Source organism: Anneissia japonica, unplaced genomic scaffold (genome assembly GCF_011630105.1).
Source record: "Anneissia japonica isolate Jap-2015-1 unplaced genomic scaffold, ASM1163010v1 scaffold2756_len2360902_cov194, whole genome shotgun sequence".
In the NCBI taxonomy this organism is placed as follows: Eukaryota; Metazoa; Echinodermata; class Crinoidea; order Comatulida; family Comatulidae; genus Anneissia; species Anneissia japonica.
The window spans coordinates 813,828-824,691 of NW_022719050.1; the positions used below are offsets into that span (position 1 = coordinate 813,828).

General features: G+C 30.8%; 1 protein-coding gene across 1 annotated transcript in view; it reads right to left on the reverse strand.

The window, feature by feature from the left end:
- Window positions 1–8,457: 8,457 nt before the first annotated feature.
- Window positions 8,458–10,864, reverse strand: part of LOC117110767 (maltase-glucoamylase, intestinal-like) — a 19,178-nt gene continuing 16,771 nt past the window's right edge. Inside the window, exons 21-23 of the mRNA XM_033253564.1 lie at window positions 9,924–10,091; window positions 9,510–9,668; window positions 8,458–9,100 (exon numbers count right to left, since the gene is read on the reverse strand). Of these exons, the coding sequence (XP_033109455.1) occupies window positions 9,038–9,100; window positions 9,510–9,668; window positions 9,924–10,091 (390 nt within the window). The 3' untranslated portion in view covers window positions 8,458–9,037. The remainder of the gene's footprint in view (window positions 9,101–9,509; window positions 9,669–9,923; window positions 10,092–10,864) is intronic.

The window sequence follows — 10,864 nt, forward strand, 5'->3', positions numbered from 1 at the left end:
TGATATATGATAATTGATATGATATCTGTCTCTTATACACATCTAGATGTGTATAAGAGACAGAGAACATATTGTATTTTTAAAATTATATTTTTAAAAGGTAACTTAATTTATCACCAACAAACTAAAGTTACCTCTGTTACGCATTTTCATCTCTTGTGTCTTAGCGTATACACATTCAAACTGTTTCCACCACTTTTTTAGGTAATCAGAAGGTCTGATAATAAAAAGTTTTAACTGCGTATTTACCTGCTGTGTGTATGTTAATTGTATTTACCTATGCTGTGTGTATGTTAATTGTATTTACCTATGCTGTGTGTATGTTAATTGTATTTACCTGCTGTGTGTATGTTAATTGTATTTTTTCGATTGACCTTGATATGGGCATGTGCAATTAACACTACGAATTGGCATATTAGCTGAACATTTAAAAACTGGCAGTTAAAATTTGAACGTTTTAAAACTATATAAAAAAAAACTGTGTTTGAAAGCTATAAAACTTTGTTTAAAACTTTATTGGTCGTTGTTTACACATTGTTTAGAATTATGCCGAGCATTATACTGCATTTATGATTGTACTTCTTGTTTGCTAAGCTCTTTTTAGGAAAGACTTACATATTTTGTCGAAAGTTACACTTATATCGTTCTTATTTCTATAATATTTCTACGTATCATTACTTGTGAGGATGTAAGTACTTGCTAAATGCTACAATCACAAAGTAAATACTGTATGCCAAAATAATATTATCGTTCCTCTTGAGTAATTATTATAATTATGTTTGTTTAATGCAAAATACATACCACAACAACATCTGATGACCCAATGACACAATCAGTAGGTAAAGCTCCGGAGCTGGTCGGTATGACCTCAAGAAATATTACATACGAACCGACGTACGAATCTACAAAACATTGTATTGAGTAATATACATGCGATATAATTTCACGTTATAATATATAATAGGCCTCTTGTTATATGATGCAATATGATAGAATACAATAATATATAATGTAATATGATATGATATAATATGATATGATATATGATAATTGATATGATATGATATATATGATATGATATCTCTTCATATCATATAATATATAATATATTATATCTTATATCATATATCCCTTCCTCATGATATGGTATGATATGATATATGTTATGATAAGATATAATGATATAATATTCACTTGAAACCTACCTGAGGGTTTTGACCAAGAAGCATTAAGTCGATTAGACCATATAGTAGTCCCATTAGTTTCAGTTTGCACAGTGTCCAGTTCATATATGATAGTGTTATAATCAACAAACGGACCACCTACAATGAAATATTATTTAGCAGGTTGCAGAACACGTGAAACTCCATCTTTAGATACAAGATTCAAGATATTTAAATCAATTTGTTGTCAAAAATTTAATATTATTGAGATACAAAGGTGTATAAAATATATCTTAATGGTATAGGTAATCTGAAATGCCCAAGACTAACGCTGTCTTAATTATATTTAGAATTCTTGCTATATTTGTTATCTTGTTAATAGAGGTAGCATTCCTACTCTGAATGTGTATTTCACTGAAAGGCTAATTAGTCGTTTCAGATTTTCAATACGCAGTAATACATGGAGACTTAATAGCAGTTCAGGGATAACCACTCATGCTCGGATTTTAAGAGATTCCCATAAGATACGGTAAATTCCCACGTCGACTGTGTTAACCAAGTCAACTTGTTAAAATGAGTTTTTTAGCACAAGCTTATAGAACGTATTTCCCATGTGAATTTTACGGGTTAATTTTTTAATATCTTTTTTTGCGGTTTGGCAGGATCAGCTAATAGACATATTTAAACCTTTTACAGTAATGCACCACGTGTTACATTAGAAACTTTAGGTTCATCAAATTTTAAAAATAATAAAATTCTTATTTATTATACTAATTATTACCTTAATATTATTACTACTATTGCTTTTACTGTTAATAATATGATATTACCATATTTATTAAAATTAATGTTATATTATATATATTATTATTATTATTATTATTATTATTATTATTATTATTATTATAAAATGGACTAGGAACAAACGTACAAATATTCGTATATCTCGCCGCAAGCAATGATCACTCAGTACATCCTTTAACTAATCGTTAGCATTAAGTTATTATCTGACCAGTTTCGTCACAATGATACTAAAATTTGCATACGACAATCAAACTCGTCTCAATGGATTATATATAAGCTGGGTCGGTTTAAAGTATATACGTATTCTGTATGAGGCGTACATATATTGAAAACATAGACTATTAAATAGAAAAATTTAATAACAATTTCGTTACGATCATATACATATATATATAGGCCTATAAATATATTTATAAGAGACAGATATATATACTCTACTGCCTGCGTGACGGAAGTAAATGGGAAATAAATAATCGGAAACAATTTGGCTTTATTACACAATAAAAAATTAATGTATTTACTATATTCTATGATAAAAATATAAAAATATAGTACGCCTATGTAAGCATGATACTATTTTTTTTGTATAGAATGGCCTATTAATTTATGATAATTTATATTGTTGAGAAAGAAGAAATTGAAAAAAAAAATGAGTACTCTTACTGATAAATTGCCAGCATGTCACCTGTCCGTTAATCCTCTGAAGTAACAATGGCGATAACATCAAATGCATAACGTAAACAGTCATCACCGACGAACACCTTCGCATGCTCAACATCTCACTACAGCAGAGGAATGAAGCCATAATAGTAATCCAACTATAATGACTAGATCAAATGTGCTCGATTTCTATTTAGTCGCAGAGGAATGATGTATAATAATGACAATGATGTTATTCTCGACAAGAAAAATTATGCCCAAAATGCTTGGATTACGGGTTTTTTTGTGTTCTGTTATGTCTCTCAGTTATTACCTGCTCGGACAAGACGTAGTCTCTGATCGAGCAGTGGAGGTGGGGAAGGAGAAGGAGGCTAAAACCTGATTTTCCATATTATATTTATGATCTTGATCTATTATTGTCAATACATATTGACGTATGCAGTGGATAGTACAGTATATCGAAATACAACGGTGGTATCAGAGTCTATATTTGGTGTACCTGTCACGATAATATAAGTCAATTATGGATGAATAGAAAATATTGAAGATTATCTGGGAGGTAATTACACGGTATCTAGCTATGAACAAGCCTATCTAGCTGATGAAGGGAAGGGGAGTGAATGCTGTGGTACGAAGGGATGATGTGATGACGAAGTGGTTAGAAGCGAGTTTATGCGATAGTGAATGCAGCAACTAAAATGATATTTTATTTGCGTTTACGTGACGTCAGTATACTTGACATGGTTTGCCAAACTGATTTCTTAGCATTATCGGGACAGTTATGATGAAATAAGTAATTGAAAATGACATGATGTCTAATTCATTAGTGGAACACATGAATCGAATATGGAGGAGTTGATACTTCGAGCAACCAGGTAACTGAATACAAAACTTTCATCTTATTATATTACCGGTACTGAATGATTAAGTGATAACATAGTGACACGATACAATGCATTGTAATACACACCTCTAGTAATTACAATGGGCACCTCTATAAAATAAATTTAGATGACGCACAAGGTACTGTATAGTACATCACATTAAATACAATCTAGGATAGTATAAGTATATTGTTTGCATATGTATGGAAATAGACATGAATGTTATGACAATAACTCATAACGTACCATCTCAGTTGTCTTAATTAATAAGTTTTGGTTTGAAATTGGGTCTTTTTCCCACCAGGGCCATTTTCTAAGTATACCCTTTTTGGCGCTGTCACTTTCTGTACCCGTCATAAGTTCAGTTTTGTATTTAAGTAGCAAATGTATATTAAATATAATATAAATCTGAACCTTAAACCTGATGTACAACATTGTGAATATTTATTTATTTATTGTTATTTTATTTAGCCATCATTTGAGAATGGTATGTGGCCATCTCATTAGCTCAAGTTCTATTCGATGTTAGTGTCTTCATACCATTAGCTTAAATTTAATATTTACTTTATTTTAATATATAATTTAATTTATCACTGTCCTCTGCACATGCGTTAATCCGTACCAACACAATTACCTTTTCTGATTATTTCCTGTCATATTTTGAATGTTTTGATTTAATCATTTTATATAATAATAATAATAATAACGTTTATAATCATTTAAATTATTACAAATAATTTAAACATTTATTATATAGTCTAATCTTGGTTTTAAACCTATTTTTAATGCATTATCTTTATCATTTATGTAAATGTCAATTTTTGTGCTGGTATATATTTTTTTTAAATGTTTTATGAATGTGCAATAAAATACCTCAATTATATTTATATACTTATTATCTTCTTTTCATTCCTTTCGACTGATTACCAATGTTTTGATTCCTTAAATCCATTTCCATTATTTTTTTGTTTTATTGAATTAATTTCTTTCAAACTTGATTTTTTCTTTTCCTTTTTACATATTTTCCACTTTCTATTTATTTTGTATTCTTTTCCTTTTCAAATTTCTAACCCTTCCTTTCTCTTTCTATTCTTTCCTTTATTTTGCTCTTCTTTCTTTCTCTTTCTTTATTTTTCATTCTGTTTATTACCTTTTTTTCCATTTCTTTACATTTCATTTTTTCCTTTTTATTCCTTTCTGTTACTTTCTCAAAATCTCTGTGATAGCTAGCAGTTACACGTTCGAATTCCGCCACATACACTTTGTTTCATACAACTGAAAAATGGGAACTTCTCGTTGAATGGCTACCGTATTCGAGCATAAAATTATTGGATAATCTGACGGTGTGTCCAGGATGCCTTTGAAAATGAGTACGGTTTTACCTTCAAAGTAATAGGTAAATCTATACAAACTGTTAACTCATTGAGAACAATCCATTATTAAGATATATGCATCTGAAGTCTATCAATTTATGATTTTGGAAGTTCATAAAGAAAATTGCAGTATACAAGGCAAAATCAGACTAAGCGTACATGGAAAATAGTCGTGCGTCGAAAACAAAACTTTGAATAAGTGCAAGCATTTCGAAAGTTAGTAATGAGGTGAGGGAGAATAAAAATGATGAAGCAATGGTGAGAGAAAGACCGATAATTTATTGCGGATGTGCCTGTATTATAGAGTCAGACTTGGGTCTCATTAGGCACTGTATATTATTGTAAATACTTAGTTATTGCACGTAGTTAATTCAGTTTATCATTTGTTGTTAAAACAATAACGATGACGATATTATTCCCTCATTATCCTGATGACATCCGCTTTTATTTAAATTAAAATAATTGATATAAGAGAATTTTGAGTGCCGTTGATTACAACACCAGCATTACATGCGTGGCTAAGTAGGTCTAAGTGCAATCAATATCAATACGTTTCCTCAAGGCAAACATGTACTTGATCAACAACTAACAAGAAGCAATGATGTTTTTGCAACAAGGAACCTGTAAAAATCTGGAAAGCAATGACATTTCAAATTTCATCAATAAATAAACTGGCATATGAATAAAATTAATTATGGTTTTCATGTTCACTCTTTATTTCACTCTCCCTCTTACCTTACCTTTTATGGCCTTCGACAAATTTTGAACCAAATAAGGGCAGTGCCACTGTTCATTTAAGAGAATGCAATGATCTACTGTGTTGATATCCTTTGGTAGACTCCAATGGAACATTATCAATAACATTTCCAATTTGTATTAAGGTCGAGTAGATTGATGATAATTCAATGTAAATTGTATTTCAACACTCAACGTGTTTCTTCATTATTTAGTAACAGTCACTGCTTCTTATAACTTAGATGAAATAAATTTCATCTCATATTTTTTTTGAAAAAAGAGTGAAAAAGATGAATTTACAAAAAAAAATGTTATATAGAGAGACAACTAACTCTAATAATTTAATATTATTTTATATCCCATCTATATTGGAATCAAGCAGGTGATGTTATAACAGACCACGGCATCTCAAAGGATTTTGAAATAAAGAGTGAAGTCAGACAATGCTGCGCACTTTCCCAAGTCTGCTTAACCTTTATGTGGAGAAGATCTTTAAAGCAGCAGAAGAGTGTAAAGGAATAATAGTAGGAGGAATGAATGTAAACAATCTTAAATATGCCGATGACACTGTTCTTCTGAGTGAAAACTTTAAAAAGACCTACAAGATCTTGTCACTGCAGTTAAGAGAGGTAATAGAGGAGGTATGGGATGCTAGTCAATGTAATAAAAACGAAAGCCATGGTAGTAGACATGAGGACATTCCAAGAATAAATATGGGAAACAACTCGAATAGGTTCCAAATATTATTAATACTTGGGACACATGATTACCAGTGATGGCAAAAGTGATAGAGAGGTCAAAGGAAGATTAGAATATAAATCGCTCGTGCAGCTTTTGAGAATTTGACTAACATCAAGGAGCATTAACATAGCATAGAGAGATAGAACGTCCCGGGTCCGAATTCCGGTTAGGGTTAGGGCAACTTTTTCCACACTCGAAGATTCTTCTTAAACCGTTAAAATTTATATATAATTATAGCATTACCGTAAAACGGTTTACAGTTATCTCTATTTTATAATGATTTATAAAATAAATGCCTGTAGGCATTACGCTGAAAGAAGAGAGCAGGCACCCCCAACCCTTATGATACATTGTATCTTATACATGATATAATAGAGATATTTCTGCTACTCTTATAACCTTTATCAGTGAGATTGATGAAAAACATAATAAATCATTATAATATATTTAAAAAAAACAGAAGTTACAGTGAGAAAACTGCTGAATTTTATGTTGCCCTTTTTGTTTTGTTTTCCTTCTTAGGTTATTCTGTTTTTCTTTGTATTGTTTTAAATGTGAGTAAATAGTACATGTACTGTATGTATTACTAAACAGGAAATGCAACCATAAGCTTGGAAAGCCTATCTTCCTTCCTATCGAAAATACTTCTTCAGTAGTCGGCAAACACCTAGGGCTTGCCAATTAGCATTATTGCCTTGTCTTGAATAATATATAGATAATCAAATTTATTTTTGACCAAGAAAAAAATTAAATGAAGACATGCTTAATGCAAAATGTTAACACATATTTTGCACAGGAAAATCGTTTTATTTATTAATTAAATGAGTTTAATTCACATATATTTTCTATTTCAGTTTTATGTTTATTACAATGATGCAATGAATAATAAATTAGTTTGACTAATTTATTAATAGAAATTTCAGGCTTTCAACGTAGGCTTTCAATCTTCTTTTATTGTTAGTAAATTGTTCTTAAATATTTTCAGTCTTTCATAGATTGTACATTTGTGAAATCATAAGCGCAAATAATAGGTTATTATGCCTAAAATTAAGAAAGAATACAGACACTAAATCTAATTGATTAAAATGTCCATGGATTATAATTAACTGTAAATTGTGTGGTGTAGGCCTACTTGAATGAAAACATTAGCATAATACAAAACTTACCCTGACTCCAAAATCGTCAACAGGTTTTTAAAAAGATTGTAGGACAAATTTCTCACCGATATTATTCCACGAAATATCAATAACGTTGCCAAGTTAAAATACGCAATGATAATGAAACACACATAATAATCTACTGTCGTTTAAATATCTATGATCAAAGTGGAAGCTAATTTTCAGATCCCATCCAAATGGAAAACAAATAGCAATGTTCAATTAACATTCGCTGGTTGAGAGGGTCAATGGCTCATCTTCTGTGTAAAAAATTCTTGCGTCCTATTACTTTACAACCAGCAATTAACGTATTAGCAAGGTCAGGGCGATAATGCTTTCAATTGTGACGAATAGTTGGACTCGTCCATTATGCTTTGTGTTTGATAAGTCGATTTATGAAAATCATAACGAGATCGTAGAAAATAGTGTGGCTACACCTGTCCCTTAGACCGGCGGTAGTGTATTTCGTAGCTACAGTAATATTATTATATAGACGTGCCGTTTGATATTATGCGCATAGTTATAACGACCCACGTTATGAATACTACAGTAAGCACGTTGGCATATTTTATAATTATATTAAATATCCATAATGTCCTCTAGGTGGCGCATGGCATTCTACTGAGACAGGTATACTTTTACCAGGGAGGTACAGTATTATGTTTATACCTCCATGCTTTCATACAGCCGAAAAATGAATGCAATTCAAATACCGTATTAAACTTGACGTAGTGCGATGACTATAAAAACACACATTGTCAGAAGCTTAGGAAATATAATTAAGAGGAATACTTGAAGAATATGAATTATTCCCTACAAAAACCACAAAGACATCAACTTGACAACTCAAGGGTGGGTATCAGGAATATATATGAATTCTCCGAGAGGTGAAAATTAATTTAAAAAAAACAAAAACAAAAACAAAAAACAGTATACGAAGTTGTTGTTTACTGTATCATTTTCTATTATTTTTATTCTTCAATATACAGTATCCACCTACACAAGTCACAAAATAATATATAGGCCTATATCGGATGAACAATTAGCATATAGAACGAATATCAATATCTGATAGCAAACTAACATCAATGGCACATCAATCGAACAATACAATGGACAAAATATATCTTCAATCAATCAAACAAAAGTATACAAATAATGAATGTGTATGAGTGCAATGGGAATAATAAGAATAATTGCACAAATACAAACCATTGATTATTTGATTCATAACCTAAAATAGATATCCTTGTCATTTGATATTTTATGAAAATAAAGTTATGTCTACCTTTCTTCTGAGCGGAGCAGTCCATCTACTTTCAAACAATGAAAATATTGTATTAGGTGGAGGCGTGCAATGGAACAAACCAAAAAATACACAGATGGATCTAAATTTTTATGGGTGATAAAAATGGTGTAAATAACCAATATCACGTGATACGAACTGCACCAATCAAATGACAATAATCTATTTAGGTGTGTTATAAATGGTAATATCCGATTACGTGTTTTGACTATGATCACTCCCATTGTAGGTTCAGAGGATTTTTCATATCATGACCCAAGTTGTTGATGATAAGAGTCTGTAAACAAGAAAAAATATATCAAACATTGAATATACTTTTCATAGAAGAGCTACAAAGTAAGTAAACAATAAGATAATTTACTGGCATGATTTTGAAATCATATTGGTTGTGTTTTCACATGCTTATAGGCCTATTAACATTATTCCAATGAATATTAAAGAACGCTAGATGTGTTTCGTATAAATTACACAGTTAAACATTAATATTATGTTTGTGAATTCATACATATCTGTATTTTCATGTAACGAAATGCCTGTAAGGGACAAAACTCCTATAAAATCGGATAGAGTTAGTTATTTTATCAAATGTTTTATACCATAAGCCTACTAAAGTTTCCGGAAAGTATATCTGTAGTGTAATGATTAACTGAACATATACTGTTGGCTTCTCTACAAGTGTAACTCACCTTAGTAGAATCATTGAAATTATACTTCGAGTTATCTATAACTGTACCGTCCAACTTAATATTTGTAACGGACGAGAGTCCCCATATTTTGACTGTGTCGAGCATCATGTTATCCATCAAACCGTTTGTCGTATGATCAATCACTGAGGTCAAGGATTTCTATTAAACGGAAGCAAAAATTAGTTAGCAACGTAATCATTCTACAATAGGCCTATACAAATTAGCACCTATAATCAATGTTGATACGTAGCACTGCTGAATATGCATAACGTAGAAACATAAAGTGCTCGAATGAAGGAACACGATGTAAACATCGTATAGGGCAAAAGTTTCTAATCGATTGTTTGAAAAGGTGCCGCTCGGTGTAATTGAACAAAGATTAACATTATGTATATATAAATTATATATACCTACCGACGTGCTACTTGCGGTGTATGTTACGTGGTAGTAATTACCGTTCTCGACAGTGTCTGTAAAGAAGTAGACATATCTTAAAAACATTATCATATTAATAAGATCGTAAATTCTATAGGCTGAATCATAGAGGAACGTACATTGCCTGGACGTTTCTATCGCTTCATCCTATCCAATTGATGATCTTACATTTATATTCTTTGTTTTACATGTAGTATATCAATAATATAATAATGTATTAACTTTATTACAATACGGTACCTTGATGAAAGTTCCTTAAACGTTATCTCCATTATTTATTAGTTCATTAAAGAATTTTAACTTGGAACAAAACAAAAACAAAAGACTATAGATAGGAAAGAAAGAATTTTGCATTGGAGAAATGCAACGCTTGCACCAGAAGTCAAATAAATTCATCAATAAATAAACAACATATCATGCGAGCCTGATCCTCTCCTGGCAGTTCGTGAACCATGTTATGTTGATACTAATTTGAGTAAGGACCAAATGTTTGTGAACTTTATCGCCCAGACGAGTGCACAAATATAAAAGAAATATATCATAGCATCATTCTTGTTGGTGTTGAGTTCATATTTATGTAAATTACTGTAAATATCGTAAAATAAACAATTTTGCACTAACACGAATCTGCAAAGCATCATCTGCGATAATTCATTATTCAAATTGCATTGGTACAGTTCAATGGAAGGAGCAGAGTAATATTTAATATAGGTGAGTGGAACCACTTTAATGAGTGCGGCTGATAGAAAGGTGTATGTTCACTAAATATTATAACGGAATATTATATTATAAGCGACCATGAGAATCATGTGAACATTGGCTACTTCAGGTTAATTAGTAATATGATAAATATGATGTAAAATACAAATTTGAATCATTCACATCATTCTTGTGAATCTACTGTATCATTTTATCATCGC